The 19,523-nt window shown below is 48.6% G+C and overlaps 1 protein-coding gene across 1 annotated transcript in view; it reads left to right on the plus strand.

The window, feature by feature from the left end:
* The first annotated feature begins 3,677 nt into the window (after positions 1–3,677).
* Positions 3,678–19,523, plus strand: part of PRKACB (protein kinase cAMP-activated catalytic subunit beta) — a 129,547-nt gene continuing 113,701 nt past the window's right edge. Inside the window, exon 1 of the mRNA XM_006120295.5 lies at positions 3,678–3,961. Within this exon, the coding sequence (XP_006120357.1) occupies positions 3,916–3,961 (46 nt within the window). The 5' untranslated portion in view covers positions 3,678–3,915. The remainder of the gene's footprint in view (positions 3,962–19,523) is intronic.

Here is a 19,523-nt window from a genome sequence, read left to right on the forward strand (position 1 = left end):
TGTGACAAAACACATAGGCTACGTCTAGACTACATCCTTTTTTCAGAAAAGGTATGTAAATTAGATGTATCGCAACTGCTAATGAAGCGGGGATTTAAATCTCCCGTGCTTCATTAGCATGAAAATGGCTGCCGCTTTTTTTTGGCACGGAACTTTGCTGGAGAAAAGCACCAGTCTAGATGCTGATCTTTCGAAAAATAAAGCCTTTTCCGAAAGATCCTTTATCCCTCATCTTTTCCAAAAGATCCCTTATCCCCATGATATAAGGGATAAGGGATCTTTCGGAAAAGGCTTTATTTTTCTAAAGATCAGCGTCTAGACTGGCGCTTTTCTCCGACAAAGCTCCGTGCCGAAAAAAAGCGGCAGCCATTTTTATGCTAATGAAGCGCGGGAGGTTTAAATCCCAGCTTCATTAGCAATTGCGATACGTCTAATTTACATCCCTTTTCCGAAAAAGGGATGTAGTCTAGACGTAGCCATACAAATTTAAGCAAAAGCTCCTATAGAGGATATACTAATCCAGAGTCTCGACACCTTTAATGCATACTGCATAACTCTCCTGTTGCTAAAGCTTTCCCACCATAACTAAATTAAAAGCATTTAGCATGATAAAAATATATATTTACAGGGACATCACCTTAAAAAGCACATTTTCATCTAAAAATACATTAGCTATGGTTATCTGCAGCACTCCCAGGGAAGCAAGCGATAAGAGACGCTATTATTCTTTTTCCATCAGGTAGCTTCCTTTATGATTTTTTCAAACACTTTGTAGAGAAATGTAAATGTTATCTTGGTAGGAGTGCTATAAAAGTGCTAAGTAATACTAGTCTAGGTTGCCTATGTAGGAGTGTGTTGTGCTTGTAGTGTACGCTATGTGTATGTGGGTGAGTGCAGAGTCTGGCACGGGTGCACCCTGCATGGGGGTGGGGCACTGAATGCTCCGGGGCTGAGCAGTGCACCATGTGATGGAGGAGCAGGACAGATGATAGTACTGGAAAGAGGGGGGACTTCTGGGGAATAGGATGGGAAGCAGCCCTGGTGGAGACTAGATGAGGCAGCGCTGAGGTGAAGGGGAATACTCTGTGAGGTGGGAGGAGCGGGATAGGAGATAGTTGTGATGGGGGCTGAATGGGACAGTACTGGGGTGAGAGGAGAGTGCTGTAGGGCAAGGGGAGTGGGGCAGGAGGTAACCATGGTGGAGCTTTATGGGAGAGCACTGGAGTGATGGGACCTCTGTGGGATGAGAGGTAGCTCCTGTAGAGGCTGGATGGGCCAGCACAGAAGGTGAGAGAGGTGCTCTAGGGTGACAGGGCCTCTATGGGACAGGAGGTAGCTGTGGTGGGGGCTGGATAGGGGCAGTGCTGGAGTGAGGGGGAGTGCTCTGGGGGAATGCTGGGGTGTGGGACACTCTATGGAACAGAGGAGCAGAATGGGAGTAGCTGTGGAGTGTGGGGGGCACTTTATGGGATAGGAGGAGAGGGACAGGAGTAGCTGCAGGTTATGGGGAGAACACTGGGGCAGCGCTTGGGTGCGGTGGACACTGTGAGGTGAGAGGAACAGAGTGGAAGTACCTGTGGAGTGCAGGTGCAATCTTGTGCATTTCAAAGACTGAAATGCCACATGGAGCCCAGGGACAGCGGGGAATCCCCCACCGACTCCAGGCTCTATGCAGGTGCTTTCACTTTGAAATGTGCATTCCAAAGATTGAAACCCCAGGTGGAGCTTGGGGCCAGCAAGGAGTCCCTCTGGGACTCTTGTACATTTCAAAGCGGAAGTCAAAGTCCCCAGCGGACTCTTGTACATTTCAAAGTTGGAATGCTGCCCCTGTGGCCCTGCCTCATCCCATGTAGCTGGGGGGAAGTGGCTTTTAAGCCGGCTCCCCCCAGCACCTCTCCTCTTCCTCCCTGTCTTGCTGCCTCTTTCTGATAGGGGAGGAGTGGGAGAAAGCAACTAGTCGGCTAGTGTATCGACTATCTGATAAGCTTACATCCTTAATGGGGACACTCTTTGGGCAGGAGGAGCGGGATGAAGTAGCTGTGGGGCATGGGGAGCTCTGTGTGGGGCGGGAGGAGCGGGATGGGAGTAGCTGCAGGGTGCGGGGAGCGCTGTGTGGGGTGCAGGGAGCAGGATGGGAGTAGCTGTGGGGCGTGGGGAGCGCTATGGGAATAGCTGTGGGGCGCAGGGAGCGCTGTGTGGGGCGCGGGGAGAGGGATGGGAATAGCTGTGGGGCGCGGGGAGCGCTGTGTGGGGCAGGAGGAGCGGGATGGGAGTAGCTGCAGGGTACAGGGAGCGCTGTGTGGGTCGCGGGGAGCAGGATGGGAGTAGCTGTGGGGTGCGGGGAGCGCTATGGGAATAGCTGTGGGGCGCAGGGAGCGCTGTGTGGGGCGCACGGAGAGGGATGGGAATAGCTGTGGGGCGCAGGGAGCGCTGTGTGGGGCGGGCGGATCGGGATGGGAGTAGCTGTGGGGCGCGGGGGGCACTGTGTGGGGCGGGCGGAGCAGGATGGGAGTAGCTGTGGGGCGCGGGGAGCGCTATGGGAGTAGCTGTGGGGCGCAGGGAGCGCTGTGTGGGGCGGGAGGAGCGGGATGGAGTAGCTGTGGGGCGCAGGGAGCGGGATGGGAATAGCTGTGGGGCGCAGGGAGCGCTGTGTGGGGCGGGAGGAGCGGGATGGAGTAGCTGTGGGGCGCAGGGAGCGGGATGGGAATAGCTGTGGGGCGCAGGGAGAGCTGTGTGGGGTACGGGGAGCGGGATGGGAGTAGTTGTGGGGCGCAGGGAGCGGGATGGGAATAGCTGTGGGGCGCAGGGGGCGCTGTGTGGGGCGGGCGGAGCGGGATGGGAGTAGCTGTGGGGCGCAGGGAGCGGGATGGGAGGAGCTGTGGGGCGCAGGGGGTGCTGTGTGGGGCGGGCGGAGTGGGATGGGAGTAGCTGTGGGGCAAAGGGAGCGGGATGGGAATAGCTGTGGGGCGCAGGGAGCGGGATGGGAGTAGCTGTGGGGCGCAGGGGGTGCTGTGTGGGGCAGGAGGAGCGGGATGGAGTAGCTGTGGGGCGCAGGGAGCGCTGTGTGGGGCGGGAGGAGCGGGATGGAGTAGCTGTGGGGCGCAGGGAGCGGGATGGGAATAGCTGTGGGGCGCAGGGAGCGCTGTGTGGGGTGGGAGGAGCGGGATGGGAGTAGTTGTGGGGCGCAGGGAGCGCTGTGTGGGGCACGGGGAGCGGGATGGGAATAGCTGTGGGGCACAGGGAGCGCTGTGTGGGGCACGGGGAGCGGGATGGGAGTAGCTGTGGGGCGCGGGGAGCGCTGTGTGGGACACGGGGAGCGGGATGGGAGTAGCTGTGGGGCGCAGGGAGCGCTGTGTGGGGCACGGGGAGCGGGATGGGAGTAGTTGTGGGGCGCAGGGGGCGCTGTGTGGGGCACGGGGAGCGGGATGGGAGTAGCTGTGGGGCGCGGGGAGCGCTGTGTGGGGCACGGGGAGCGGGATGGGAGTAGCTGTGGGGCGCGGGGAGCGCTGTGTGGGGCGCGGGGAGCGGGATGGGAGTAGCTGTGGGGCGCGGGGGCAGCGCTGTGGGCCGAGCGGAGCAGGACGCGGGTGGCTCTATCCCGTGTCCCAGCCGCGCGGCTCCTCGCCCTGCGCAGCCAGCCCGTGTCCCCGGCCGCCCCGGCCTCCCAGGACAGCGGCGAGCGGGCCGAGGAGCTCGGAGGAGGTGCCGTCATTTCCGGCCGTGTGTTCGAGTGGGGGCGGGGGGGCAGAGCTCTCTCCTCCTCCTCCTCCGCGGCGGCCGGAGACACAGACCCAGCGCGGGGTGAGGGAGGGGAGGCAGCCGAGCCAGCCGCAGCGCCCGCGGGCGGAGCCGCCAGACACCCCCCTCCCGCCGGAGCGACACCGCAACCTCCCTCTCCCCCCGCCCGGCCCGGCCATGGGGAACGCAGCCACCGCCAAGAAGGGCAACGAGATCGAGAGCGGTGAGTGATGAGACCCCGTCCCCTGGGGAGGGGGCCCAGCGCTCCCAGGCCCGCGGCCTAGCGGGCTGCAGCGCGGGGCTCTCCGCCCGGCGCAGGCCTTGCAGCCAGGGCTCTGCCTCGCCAGGTGCCCGGTACCCTGCTGTCTGGGGGGCCTGCTCTGCGCTGGGTGGTGCAGGTTGCCGGGTGCCCGGGAGCACTTCTCCACCAGCCTCGCAACGGCGGGTGCATCGCCCAAGCCTGGGCTTAGTGTCTCGGGCAGCACGGATGTAAGCGGCTTAAACCTCCTCGTCCGAGCCGAGCCGCCAGCTGCCCCAGCCCTAGCGAGCTGCCGAGCCAGTGCCGCGCCGACCCGCTGTGTCAGGCTGTCCCACGGTTGGTGTCTGGCACACACAAGCAGCCGCTCTCCGAGCTTCTCTCATCTTAGTCGGCTTCCCAAAGAACCAACCTCTGCTTCTGTCGGAGGGGTGGCTCTAAAGCAGTTGTCTGTCATCCTCCTAGCCTTCAGCGTTTCACATGGTCACAGCAACATTTATTTCTCCACCCCTCTACACACCTTGGATAGCAGAGGCGATATTGTGTTGGTATGAATTATACAGCTTTCTATCTAAGCTGTGATGTATTAGGTGCATGTGTATTTCTGTCCTGCTGGTGAGAATGTGGGACAGATACTCCTCAGTCTTCTTGATTTACTGGACGTTGTCATCCCCTGCCCCTACAAACTATGTAAGAATCCCATTTTAGGACCTCTGTATGGTTGGGGCATGTAAGTTCTACTTAATGAAATATTTATTTAGGCATATAGATAAAATGTGTATTTTAAATTACTTTTGGTTGTTACAAGTTACAGATGTAACTCAGTTTTAAACTATGTGAATTAGTGGATTGATGAGTTTTTCTTCATGATCTTTAAATTTAAAGCTGATTAAATGCACCAAACTCTTAGTCTGTTAACCAGATTGCTTATTATTTTATAACGTTGGATAACTTTCTGTTGGATAAATTGTATGGCAGGGGCCAATATAAAATCGCTTATTTAAAAGAATACTGAACATTTTTACACACTGTAAACAACAGTTTCTTATCTCTGTCACTAAAAATGCCATTGGTTTATTTTAAATGAAGGAACTTTAAAGTTTTTGTTGTTGTCATTGTTTACCTTTTCCATTTATCTCTTTAACTTAGTCTTGCAATCAGATGTATACAGGTAGACCCCACCAGCACTCAGACAGAGGTTCATTGATTTTTCTGGATTTATTTGCAAGCTCAAACGTTGGCTTGGACAGTAAAACTAGATTGGTCAGTTTTATTTTTAGTTTACAAGCACTAGTGTGCGATAGCAAAGTTTTGATTAAAAATATTTTATAAGACATTTAAATACTATTTTTAACTTTTTAAAATCATATTTGGTTTTATATACATAAAATGCCCTTTTATTTGGACAACTTCTTAACTGCTTAGTGACAACATTACATTATGCTTCTATGGCAGCCATAATAATGCTAGTTTATCTTGTTAAATTAAATCATTGGTTAATGGGGGGAATAAAGATTTGCATTAATCTTTTACACACATAATCAAATAAAGGCTTTTAGAATTCTGAGCACATGCCATGTATTTCAGAACCTCTCTCTCTCATTTTAAAGGATTTACTTATAAAATAAAGTACTGGATATAGTGCAGCACTTGGATTTCTATTTTGCCAGCATATTTAACACTAGGAATTTCTGTAGAGACATAATGTTTGTAATTAGGGGATGAAATAATCCCTTATTTGTCTACCTACTACTTGTATAAGACTTGAATTTGTTTCCCATCAAGTAATTTTAAACTTGCATGTAATAAATTATTTTCCCCAAGCAAAAAGTTATTTTCCCCAAGCAAAAAGTGATATTCAGGAGTAAAAGTCTCTTACGAGAAAAGAATGATTTGGATTTGTTGTTAATGGCTGGTCTAACTTTGCATTGGTCACCCGGTCTTTCTGCTTCTCTTCTGAATTAATCATGCTTGATTTGCATCATACACTCCAAATTCTAGAATACTGAATAAATTATGTAGAATGGCAGTAGAAAAATACCCAGGAATTACTAAAGGGTGATAACATTCCCTGAAACCATTAGTTCTCAAACTGGTTTGGGATTCTGTTTTAATGGAATTGACAGGAGCTGGCATTAGTCTTGTTGAGGCATGGAGGGAAGGTCAGGTTATAGGCCCTGCCAAGAGCAATATGGTTCAGGATCTGACAAGTGTGGAGGGCTCAGGTGGGTTCAGCCTTTGGTCCCCCTCTTTTTGGGTCATATAGCAACTTTTGTTGTTGGAAAGGGGTTGTGGTGCAATGAAGTTTGAAAACTCCTGCCTAATCCATGGGTCTGTGAAAGAACAATGGAGGGTAACTTGGCTTATACTGATAAAAATTTGCTTTTTCAAGTACTATAGCTTGAGAGCTGTCTGGTCAATGTAGGTTATAACAATATGTTTGAGTGGGCCATTTATGTAGCAAAACCTCATACTCTTAAATGTGGCTTTTGTGTTTTCTTTAGCTTTTTGCCCTTGTCGTAATGTCTTCAGTAAATAATAATGCACTTTTTATGGTTGCAGAATAAATAGTTCTTTGTTAGTTGAAATAATAGAAAGCAAATCATAATCCTAAACTACATCTAAAGATTTGAAATCAAATGGAATAAAAAAGGTCCCAGATACAAAAAAATCACTTACACTACCTTACAAAACATAGTACAGAGCCAAAATTATTAAGAGTCATAAATTGGTGAGACTTACATGCTAGATAGCAGTATGATCTAAGTGGCTGCTAGGGAGGGCTGTGTACAGCTCCCCTGGGAGACCAGCCTGGGAGGCAGGGAGGTGGGGCAGGGCAGGGCTGTGGTTCTTGGTTCCCCCATCCCCTTCCCTGGCATCTCCTAGCCGGGGAAGTGGGGCCAGGCTGCAGTTCCTGGGTCCACCCCTTCATCCCCAGCATCTTTTCACAAGTGGAAGTGGGATTAGGCCAGGGTTCCTGACACACAGCCCTGACATCTCCTCGTGGTGGTGGGGAACAGGGAAAGGCTGTGGTTCCCTCCCCCAGCATCACCTTGGGGGGACTGTGCTGCCCAGCCCTGGGAATGGTTTTGGGGGGGGGAGGGAGGACAGCTGTTGAGCTGGTAGCTGGTGGGACTCCCGCACCCCCATCTGGCACTGCAGCCAAGGACTGGAGAGGAATGATTTGGGGTTGGTGGAGCCATATACCCATGGCTGGCAACGTTAACAGCCCTGGCCACCAGCTATTCCTGATGTGGCCACTCTTTGGGGTCATTCTGCAGTGTAGCTGACCCCTGTGCTTGTTGCTCCCAGTAGGGATATAAGAATTTAATGGTTAAACAATGAGCATCAGCTTTTTGGTTCCGGTTGTGGATAAACTCTGCTGCCGGCCTATGCCTGCTGTCCGCCCCATGCGATGGGCTGTACAATGAGGCTGGTGATGGCTCCTAGGTGTTGGGTCCACTCCCAGGGAGCTAGTTGATGCCCTGTACTGAAAACTCTCACTGTAGAGCAGGGGTCAGCAACCTCTGTGGTTCACCAGGGGGCTAGATATAGCTGTCTTGAAGGTAAAGCTAAGTCCCTTCTTTCTCCCCCCACAGCAGGGAGCTCGCACTGGCACTCTAGCTTCATGCCCCCTGCAAGATTAGAGTGTCAGAAAGGGCTTCCTGTGGGTGGGAGGGCGAGGGAGCCAAGAGCCTCCCTGCCGAATTCAGCTTGTGGGGCAGCGGAATCCAGAAACGGCTGCGCTCGCTGCTGCTCCTTTTCCCCTGCCCTGGCTGGAGGAACAGCAGAGTGTGGATGCACTTCCTGGAGGCTTTCCCTAGTGCTCCCATTGGAGCAGTGAGGAAAGCCTCCAGCACCTGTGAGTGATGCGAAAACAAGTGCCCCACCCCCCCCAACCCCTCATGACCAGACCTTGCACCACCCCAGTGCCTTACGTACCTCCTCCCCTGCCTAAACCTTGCACTGTCCCCTGAACAAACACCCTCCCCTAGCCTGCTCTTGCCCCTCCCTCCTGTCCAGACACCCACCCACAGCCTGCTCCTACACCCTGCCCTGCTCCTGCACCCTGCTCCTGCACCCTCCTCCCGGCCAGACACCCACCCAAGCCTGCTCCTGTGCCCTACCTGCCACCCAGACCTTGCCTCCTCACCCCCTCCTGCATCCCACCTCCCACTCAGATCAGCCCTGTCCTACACACTGAACCCCTCAGTTTTGGCCCCACTCCAGAGCCTAGGGTGGCCCAAAAAATCCACTAACCCTGGAACTCCAGAAGAGTAAATCTGGCCTGAGGCCTTAAACCTTAGTCCTCTCTGTTCCTCCCCCGACCATGAGGCTGGAGTACCTGGGGAATGCGGTGTTTGTTAGGAGCCATGTCAGTAAGTATTAGGGGGGGGTTGGAGGATTTTTTCTCTCTCACTTGTGTGGTGCCCAACTGATTTTTCTGTGTCTCAGTGGTCCCTGACCCAAAAAAGGTTCCCCATCCTGGCCATAAATAAAGACAATTGTGTTTATTTATGGCAGGGGTAAGGAATCTTTTGTGTTGGACCTAATATTTTACTTTATTTAAAAATTAAGCCTGGCCAACAAGCCCTCAACTGGGGCTCAGCTCCCATCTGGCCACAGAGTCATAACACGCCTGCACTCCCTTTCCCCACAACCCAATCCTAAGCTCCTCAAACCTCTGAACCCCTTGTCCTGAGCCCCTAATACACGCGCATCCCCAGACTCCTGTACCCCCTCACCCCAACCTTGTGCCCTGAGTCCATTACACACCCAAACCCCCTGTAACAATAGTCTTTGGGGCCTTTGGATGTGATATTTAAGGTTTGACTGCAGTTTTGTTCAATAGTAGTAGTCCTTTTGAGAGTGAGTTTACGGTCCTTGACTTCAGCATTGCCAATTGACATATTTAAATGCATTAGATATGGGGAGTGTATCCTAAACCATACATAAGAGAAAATCTTTACTCCAGTGTTGTTTCTTGTACATCTACCATCCCCAAGCAATAGGTTTAAAACTGTTTCCCTATATTTTGTGCGCACACTGTATCTCCTATTGATTAGGTGGGCTTTCAGCTTCTGGGAATCAGCATAAGTTTCATTTAGGTTACGTCTACACTGGGAAGGTTTGGTGACAAAAGTGCTGTTGACATACTGAGATCACCAAAAGAGAAAAATGGTCACACCAGTTTTTCTGCTTCCCTTGTCAACATTTCATGGCCACATTGCTAGCTGCCCTGTCAACATATAGAGCAAAGCAATGTGGATAACCATCCCACAGTGCAATGTTGTGGGAGGTAGAGTTGATCCCTGTCCTTCTTGGAATTCCTTCATCGCTCTATGAGCTCTCCGTGCTAAGGAACGTCAAAGCAGCACAGCAGTCTCTCCAGCCTTCTCCCTGCAGCAGCAGAACAGAAGCACTACAATGATTTCTTTTTTGTTGCCCAATGGAGCAGCTTGCTCAGCTGTCAGGTACTTCATGGAGCTTTGGAAGGGGAGAGGTTGCATGCCAGCAGGACAGCAGAGATCACACAACACTGAGCAGAGCCAACATGGCAGGCATTGTGGGATATTGGCAGAGCCTGTTCTCTTGACAAAACAGAAGAGTCCACACTGGTTTCCTGTTGACAATAGGGATATTAGATATCGATAAATTTTATAATCATGTAACTGCTAATATTCTATAGGCCCCGTGGATGGGGCCTGTAGCCAGTGTGCTGCATGCTCAACTTCCAGGGAGTCCTCTGCCGCCTCGCACAGCTGCCTCTGTCTTATGGAGTGGCAGCAGCAGCAACTCCTGTACACGACGGGGCCTGAGCTTCCCATGGACAGAGGTTGTGCTGGCATCCCACAAAGCCGCCTCTGTCAATGGTGATCCCAGGCCTGCTATGGACGGGATGCTCTGCAGCAGCACCTCCTGCTCCACTCCCTGTGCTGCTGCCTCTGACAGTGTAGGATGTATCTGGGGAGTGGGGCAGGGGAGCAGATGGGAGCCAACTTCCTGTGTATACTAGCTCCCATCTGCCTTCCTTACCCTCCACATTGCTGCCTCTCTATCAGAGACAGCAGCGTGAGGATGGGATGGGGTGCGGCTCCACGGGATCCGGCTTCCTACAGACACAAGCTCCCTGCCCCCTCTGCCCTTGCTTCCTCTGATCCGGAGACAGCAATGGAGGGGAATGCATGTAGTCAATAGGATTAACTGATAAGCCCAGGTTTATTCGTTAATTATATAGTCAACTACACAAGGAAGGGGAAAAACAAAAGTCTTTCGCAGGGCTGGAGGGTTTTTATTACCGGAACTATGTGTTTTTCCAGATAAGTCACAGTATGGTGAAAACGCTTTTACTGTTTTGTTGCCAAAAGGCAGGTTGTAGGCAAGGCCTTACTTGCTGAACTAATATTTGAAAATATCGTTGGTGAAATCATCATACTGGGGAATGGTCACATATGAGCAGGGCTTGACAAATAATGCAGTCTACTCGCCCGTGGTGAGTAGATTGCAACCCGGAAGAGCCGGATTTGGGCGATCTGTGCATGCGCAGAACGATCTGCTGGGTTCAGCGAGCCCTGCATATGAGAGTCTCCTTTCAAAAGAGACTCATGATGAGAATAGCAGATGTCCTTGGGGCTAGGTGAGATGCACCTCTCCTTGGCTGCTGCAGCTCTAGTGGGCACAGCCATGTGAGGGGTGCATGTTCCCTTGCTGGGACATGTGCAGGTTCATCTGCCCCTGTGTTCCCAGCTAGAACAAGGAATGTACAGATTGAACCTCTCTAATCCAGAATAGGGATGTAAGCAACTAGTTGACTATGTAATAAGCAAAAGCTTATCAGATAGTTGACTAGTTCCTTGACTAGTCACTCCCCCCTCAGCAAGGGGGGGGAGTGGGAGCCAGCTTAAAAGCCGGTTCCCCCCAGCACCATCTCCACAGGGGTTAGGGGAGTAGCAGGGACTGGGTGTGAGCCAGGAATCAGTTGATTCCCAACTTGAACCCAGTCCCCGAAGCTGTGACTTTACTTTTTAAATGTACGAGCCTGCCGGCTCTTAATACAATTAAAAAGCAGAGTTGCAACGGGGTTAGCTGCGGGAACCAGACTCTAACCCCGCTGCGGCTCCCTTGCTTATTGACAAATTGACTAATCAATGGAAAATCCGTCAACTAGTCGATTAGTTGATTAAACTATATTTAACATCCCTAGTCCAGAAGCATCCGCCATCCGGAATGATTTTAGTTAGCAGGCTATCCACTTTTCATGGGTGTGGCTAAGTTTCCTTTGGTCCCATTGTGACGGACCGGGCCACGTCTGGGCACAGCTGAGGGCGTCCGCTCAGGGCGAATTGCTCAAATCTGGGGCTCCTTACAGCCCCCAGACTGGTGACCTCTCCAAACAGGCCACAAACCAGTCTCAGAGCTGCCTGCCTGAAGCCTCATGAGCAAAACTCTCCGACACCCCAGCAATATCCGTGCCCCAGATGGCCCTGGGCCTCATAAACAGGTGGGGGGTCCTAGCACCCAATCCCACCTACCCCGAACATGTTCTGTCCGGTTCCAAGAAACCAGCCACAGATCCCTGGTCAATTTACCCTCTGGATCTTACCCACAAATCACGCTGGGCCAATCCTTTAGAATCTAAAACTAAAGGTTTATTATCACAAGAAAGAAAAGCCTGAGAGTCAGGTTGTTAAAGAATAGTACGTTACATGCACCGAATCTCCCAGTCCTCGATGCAGGCTCTAGCAGAGATGTTACAGCTGCTGGTTTAAAAGTTGTTGTTGCACATCCTAACATCAGGATGGGTTCACAGGTCTTCCGGGCTCTTCGATCCCTGCAGTGCTGCCTCTGGGATGAAGTGCTGAGCTGAGTACCAAATGGTATCGACCACATGGCCTCTTTATACCTCCTTCCTGGCCTCTTCTTGTATGCAGCAGGTCACCTGGTCAGAGGCCAATCTCTGTGTTTCCTGCTGGCTGCTGTCAGGTGACAGCCCCCATTCTTTGGGTGTGTCCTTGGCCCATCAAGTGCCATTGTCCTACAGGGCCTGGCTAATCAGCCTGTCCATAGCAATGCTTAACCACATTCAGAGAAATATTCAGCTTCCACACAGATTATAGATTCCTACCTACACACACAGACATTATACACTCACATAAATAGCGTACATAAGATCAGCAAACAATAAGCTCCCATTCAATACCCTACATGGCTACCTTTTATACCAATTTCTGGGGCCAACACCCCCACCTAGGGGTGCAGCAGCGATCTGGCTGCTTCCCTCCAATTCGGTAGTGTGACACCCGTAAACTTTGTTTATAGCCACCACTCCTGGCTCTCAGTGTTTTGTGATGTCATTTAGCTCTAATTTACCCCTAAATGTCCTCCAACACCCCTGTAAGCAGTGAAAGTGTTGGTAATGCTGCTAAACAGTATTGACCTTCCACGGTCCAGAACACTCATTTAGAACCAGTCAGGTCCTGAGGGTTCTGGACTAGAGAGGTTAACCTGTGGCAAATTGTGCACTTTCCCCTTGCTCCCTATCAATGGGGAACAGCCAACAATGTCCCCATACAAGTTGAGATGAGGAGGGTTTTCAGCTCCTCCCCCCTCCCTATGAGGTGCCTGGAGGATTAAAGGCTCAGGGCTAGGGCAGTCCTGGACAGAGCGGTGGGCACACACCAACCAGCTTCTTTCACCTGCCTGGTGAGTCTGTCTCTTTTCTGCATGGTTTTATGAGATGCACTCTCATCCCAGGCACATCCCATGTTCCTGGCACAGCCAAACTCTTACCTTGCTTTGTTATAAGAGGAAGTTATATACCAAATGCGGCGGACCTAGCTCTTATCATTTAAGAGGAATTCTTGAACAGACAGACAGGGTTAGGGTTAGGGCTAGAAACACAGCAGCAGGCAGACTGCTGCCGCAGGAGGAAGGCTAAAGATACTGCTGTACTGCTTTGACATTCCTCATCACAGAGAACACACAGACTATTCATGATGCTGCTCTCAGAAGCTGACAATGCTGTGGGAGAATGCGGTGAGAATCCCAAGAAGTGCAGAGATCAGCTCTAACTTCCCATGATGCTGCATTGTGGGATTCTTACCCATATTGTTTTGCAGTATCTGTCAACAGGGGAGCTAAAATGTGACCATGAAATGTCAACAATGGGAGGCAGAAAAAACAATTTGACTGGTTTTCACTTTTGAATGTCAACAGCACCTTTCCTGCAAACCTTCCCAGTGTAGACATACCCCATGACATGGCTGTTTTTACCAGAGTAAGTTTGGCATCCTGATAGGGAGACGATCCACCCTGTTTTTACTGGGATTGCCCCATATTTAAGCTGACTTCCAGGCATCCCAACTTTTTTTTTTTTTTTTTTTTAAATAAAAGCGTGAAATATCCCTTGAGTTCCCCAGGCACCACAGCCGCAGCAGCCTCCTATTTGTGACTGGCAGTAAAGCAGGCACCTGCACGTGTTGTCTGGAGTTAGGCAGGGAGCCCAGAAAGAAACCAGGCAGGTGTGGCTTCCCTTCCTGTGCACCCTAAAGAAGGGGGTAAGTTTGCCAGTCTTTCCAGAATATGGGGCTGAAGCCCTATCTGCTGTTGCCCCCTCCCAGCGCTGAAACCCCTTTCTTCTCTCACTTGCACCGCAGGGCTGAAGCCTCATTTCCTTCCTTTCCCTCCACTATGGGGCTGGAGCTCTCAGTGCAGGCAGCAGCCCCCGCTTGGGTTAAAGCCACGAGTGCAGCAGCCCCTATCCCCCTTTGGTGTCCCATATTGGGCATAGGGAAATATAGTCACCCTACATCCTGATGATGATTATCCTGATGATGATGGTTTTCTCCATAAGAACAAAAGAGAACGACTGTTGTACTTTGTAGTTGCTGATTCTTTTGGTAGGTGTTCTACCTGCTTGATAGAATAAGGTAGGCTAAAATAATAGCTTATCTTGTCTAGCTTATTAAAACAATCAAGAAAGATAACAAATCTTTCAATTTGAAGAATCATTATCAAGTGTTTTCGTGTGGTGTTTGCTGGGGCACATTTTGAGTTTGTCACACGGTAGCTGAAAAATTTCTATCTTACAGTTAAAAATGTAAGAGTTCTGATTTTTTTTCTTTCCTTTAAGTGTATACTTGGAAAACTATTGCACTTGCGGTAAACTTATGCTATAACAGCACAGCGGTTTCAACAATTCCTACACTGACAGAAGGGGTTTATTCAGTGTAGTTAATCCACTTCTCTGAGAGGTGATACATTTGTCAAAAGAATAATTATTTCCTTGATTTAGCTGCATCTACACCCTGGGTTAGGCTGACCTAACTACAGAAATTGGGATGTGAAATTTTTCACGTCTGTAAGTGACGTGAAGCTAAGTTGATTTAATTTTTAAGTGTAGACCAGGCCCTGCTGTTAGCACTGAAAAACAAACACACTAATTGTAGTATTAAAGAAGGGTGAAAGAAAAACCTGGCAGCATGAATAGCTATTATGGCAAAGAAGCAAACTTGAGATTTAAACATGGAAAATATCATTTCTTTATGTGACCTAGAATATTTTTTTTGATTGTCCTTGTCTCTGACGAGTGAATTGGAGATGACATAATGAAGGGTATATGTGCATAGATGAATAGACTGATTAACTTCTATAGTATTTATAGTGACTTCTGATTGATGGGATATTAAGTTATTTGAATTTCTTTGTTTATCTTACTGGGTAGTGGTACAGTAGGTGATGTGTTTAATACTTGCAATGAATTTAAGGTAACTATCTTGTAAATGGGCCTTATAGATGAGTGTAAAATTGAACTTGATTGCTTAGATAAAACCGCTCTTTCTAATAAGACAACAGTTTTATTCAAATTAGCAATGTGCAGGCATTTCAGTGTTAACTAACACATAGGTTAGTATGGTACACAGAGGTCCTAGTGATGTAACATGGGCAAGGGAGGGAAGGGAGAATGAGTTACAGGGCTAAAATCAGGGCATATGTGAGGGAGAATCAACCTGAAAGTGTGAGACTCTTGTAATATTTGGTAGCATGGCAAAAGAAAATGGAACAAAGTGAATGTTATAGACTTATCAGCTGAATCTTTAAAATTTCTGATGACTTTTACTGCAGCTTTGATATTTAATTTTTAAAATTAACATATTTTAATGGCTAATTCATATTTAAGTAATCCATCCATTGATGGGAAATACAAAACTGTAGTAGGTTCAGTAGACAAATCAACATGTAGTTTACGAAAGCATGTATGATAAGCATGTTAGCTTGGGAATGCAGATTATCTACTTGATTAAAATAATTGTTTTGAGGTTTGGAAGTCCTCTGAGCCTGATTGTTCACTTGCATTTACTGGTGTGAAAGGAGAATCAGACTCGTTTTTATTTTCTAAAGTGTTCTCTACCAATCAATAACATATTATTGTATTCAGGGCTCCTGTTTTTAAAATTACAGGCCCCAATGATGCAGCTGGATTCATGTTAGTGAACCCTGTGCTGGCAAGGAGCCCCACTGAAATTTGGCACAAAGTTCCATCCATGCCAGGTGGATTCTGAGGCCAAGGTTCCAGCTTATACGTTATTGGCAAAATAGACTATCTATAGTGTGTTACAACATTGCGGCCCTGGGAGCTAACCTTCCTGCAGCTCTGCCTTTTAAATGTACTAGGAGTCTGTTGGCTCTTAATACATTTAAAAGGCAGGTGCGCAGCAGGGGGGAACTTTGTGTGAGCTGGGACAACTGATTTCTGGCTTGCACCAGGTCCTGTCCCTCCCTGCTGTGCATCAGCCTTTTTAAAATGTATTAAGAGGTGGCAGGCTCTTAATACATTTTAAAAGGCTAAAGTACAGCGGGGGAGACCCAGCTGGGCCAGCTGATTACCAACTTGCACTAGGTCTCCCTGCTGTGTACCAGCCTTAAATGTACGGCAGCGTTTGGAACTGGGTGCAAGCTGGGAATCTGCTGATTCCTGGCTCGCATCCAGTCCCTGCTACTCCCCTGCCTCCCTCAGAGATGGTGCTGGAGGGAACTGACTTTTAAGCTTGCTTCCCCCGGCACCGGCTCCTGCTCCTCCCACTTGCTGCCTCTGATAGAGGCAGGAAGGAGTGGGGAGCAACTAGATGAGGGACTAGTCGACTATCTGATAAGCTTTTGCTTATCAGATAGTCGACTAGTCACTTAGGGCACGTTGAGACTTACTTTCACTTTCAAAAAAAGATACGCAAGTTGGGCGTGAATTTGCATATCTTCTTCCGATCACTTTTTTAAAAGAGGTTCTTTCAAAAAAGAAAGTAATCTACACGTGCTTCTTTTGAGGGGGGGACACCCTTTTTCAAAAGAACCATTCTTCCTACCAAAAATGAGGTTTACTTGGTTCTTTTGGAAAAAGAGGTTTTTCTCAAAAGAATCTCATCTAGACTACTTTCTTTTTTGAAAGAACCTCTTTTGAAAAATGCACATTTGGTGCAAATTTCTATCTTCTTTCAAAAGTGAAAGCAAGTCTAGACGTGTCCTTATATCCTTAGTTCCAAGAGACTTCAGTAGCTTCATACACCACTAGATGACCTGAGAGGTTAATTGTGGATAGTGCTTCTGTAGAGCTGAACAATTATTTTTCCATTCAATAGTGTTTTCTTCTCCTTAATTAATTTTGAGTATGCCAAGTTAATGATAAAACTTCAGAAATTATTAATCTTAGGTTTCTCTGCTGAATGCTCCTACTAATTGTGGTGGAGAATGGTGGAGCATTAGGTATAATAAGTTTTGGCATACTTTATTTAAGGTAAACATACATTTCTGTGAATTGAAAGACCCCTTCCCTAATTGCCTACACCAGGGATTCTCAAACTTTGTGATACCACAACCCCCCTCTAAGTTGCTCGCGACCCCCCGGGGATCGGGACTCACAGTTTGAGAAACGTGGGCCTATACTACAAGTTTAGCCTGTCTAGTTAGGCTACATCCGTGGTCCAGCTTGATTTTAGATAGCCATATGTTCAAGTGGCCAAGTTTCCTGCAGTCCCATGAAGTTTATTTACAGCTAAGTGTCCTTGCTCTCAGTTTTCTGTGCAATTATTTAGATCTAATTTACTCCTAAATGTCTTCTAAGAGCTCAGTTAGCAGTGGAAGTGTCGGTAATGCTGCTAGACAAATTGACCTCCCTTGGTTCAGCAAATTCTCTGATTTGGCGCTGATTAGATCCCAAGGGTGCTGGATTAGAGGGGTTCAATCTATACTATAAAAGATGTAGGTGGGTGTTCAGAAAGGGTCTTAACTCAATATTTGTTTCAAGCTGATGGCTTGCCATTAAGGCAGAACGCTATTACAGTTTTAATCAATGTTGAAGGGGTATGTTCTGACTCACTCTTTATACCAGTGGTCCCCAACACGGTTCCCGCGGGCGCCATGGCGACTGCGGGACCATTTGTGTGCGCCCGCCAAGTGCTCGGGACTGGCCTGGCCCCAGGCACGTGGTGCATGCCTGGCACCGGAGCCCGACACCGGCCCCAGGAGCGCCGCGAATTGGCAGCTCGTGCCCCGGGCGCTTGGCGCTTGGGGGGATGGCGCCGGGCGCGTGGCGCTTGGGGGGATGGCGCCGGCCCTGGGCGCGCGGCGCTTGGGGGGAGGGCGCCAGCCCCGGGTGCGCGGCGCTTGTGGGGGGGGGGCACCGGCCTTGGGCGCGCGGCGCTTGCAGGGGGGCCCCTGCTCTGAGCACGTGGCTATGGGGGGGCCCCGCCCCCGGGCGTGCACGTGTCCCTGCCCTCTGGTGCCCAGAAGGCGAACGGCCACGCCCCCTGGCGCCCGGCAGCCTCTAAAGGTTGCGGACCATTGCTTTATACTGTCAACTTGCAAAAAGTTTACCAAGCTATTTATATATCCATTAACAGAACATAATGCTTTGGTTATAGCATGCTTTTATTAGTGGTAACAAATAATAGAAAATAAACTTGTTATCCAACAGCATATTGTAGAAATGTTTTTACAAGTGAACTTCATATTTTTAATTATCTTTATAAAACTGAGGATTCCTCAAAAATCTGAAAGGTGGAAATCCTACAAAGTGTTTTCATAGTATAAAAGTATTCTAATCTCTTTTTTTTTTTTCTAATTTAGCATATATTTGTGCTGCAACAACAACAACAAAAACGCACACTCTGGCAATGAATCTCAGAGCCTGGGTTAACTGAACCAGGCGTACAGAGCTTGCAACCAGGCTGAAAATAGCAATTGAGATATTCCTACTCAATTTGGAGCCTGACCTCTGAAACCCACCCCTCTTGCCTGGTTTCAGAGCCAAGTCTCCAAACTGCTCTGTTATTTTTACTCTGTAGTGTAAGTAGTGCTCATGAGTTTGTTGTTTTGAAGGTCCCTCTGGAATACATCCCTACTTGGATGGATCATTCAGTCCTTTTTTCAGAGTTTCATTTATAGAATGGTTACTCCAGAGGTAAGAAGTAGGAAGGAAGACAAAATTGACAAGCTGCAGCTGCCTTTCATGTTCCTTTTACCATGCGTGTTTTTATTTCCTTTGTCCCAAACACAAATTGCCCAGAACATGGCATAGACATGCACCTAGCCCTTACTTTCTCTCAATGGGTCAGTTGAATAACAGATTTGTCCTTAATGGGCCATTAGGCAAATTAGGCAGAACATTATCAAACTGTCTGTGGGTGTCACCCAGAAGCATAGCACGTTTTGTAATACAAAAATGATACAAACATACAAATTATATTAGCATATTTTGCAGGCTATAACACAGGGGTGTCCAAACTTTTTTCAAAGAGGGCCAGATTTGATGAAGTGAACATGCGTGAGGGCCAACCATTTTGCCTGACATTCTTTGAACCATTAAAATTAAATGCAAATTAACTATTTTATGCAAAGTTTATTGCAAACGGCATACTTTTCATTTCGTCACATGGATGACAAATTTAAACAGGTGTAAAATCACTCTGCCTTTCATATCTGAAGGCCAGATGAAAAAAAAATCCAGGAAGCTGAAATATGTCAGGAACATTGTAAAGTACATTACATATTATTGGTAATAAAGGTTGTCTGTCAACTTTTAAGTTCAAAAAATATGAACAGGAACATAACACCAAGTATACATGTTGTGTCCAAATATATTTATAACTGATTTAGACCAACTGACATTAACTGAGATTTTACAATGTATTCATCTCAATACATATGGATTCGTTGGGGGCCATAAAAGATAGATATTGCCAAATTACCTGCAGGGCCATATTAAACCGGAACACGGGCCGCAATTGGCCCGCGGGCCGGACTTTGGACATGCCTGCTATAACATTTTTGCAGATATCATACATGGCATATCTGGCATACCTCATTGCCATTCTATAATGATATTCATAATATCTCAAAGTGTCCCCCAAATTACATGCAGCATCACAAAAAGCATCTAAACAATTTACTGCAGGATTTCTAGGACTTGGTTCAACCGAATAATGTCCAGATCATTTGGCCCAAGGATATTGCTGTTGAAATGGTGTGTGTTTGAATA

The sequence above is a fragment of the Pelodiscus sinensis genome, chromosome 9, assembly GCF_052426305.1.
Source record: "Pelodiscus sinensis isolate ZL-2025 chromosome 9, ASM5242630v1, whole genome shotgun sequence".
NCBI lineage: Eukaryota > Metazoa > Chordata > Testudines > Trionychidae > Pelodiscus > Pelodiscus sinensis.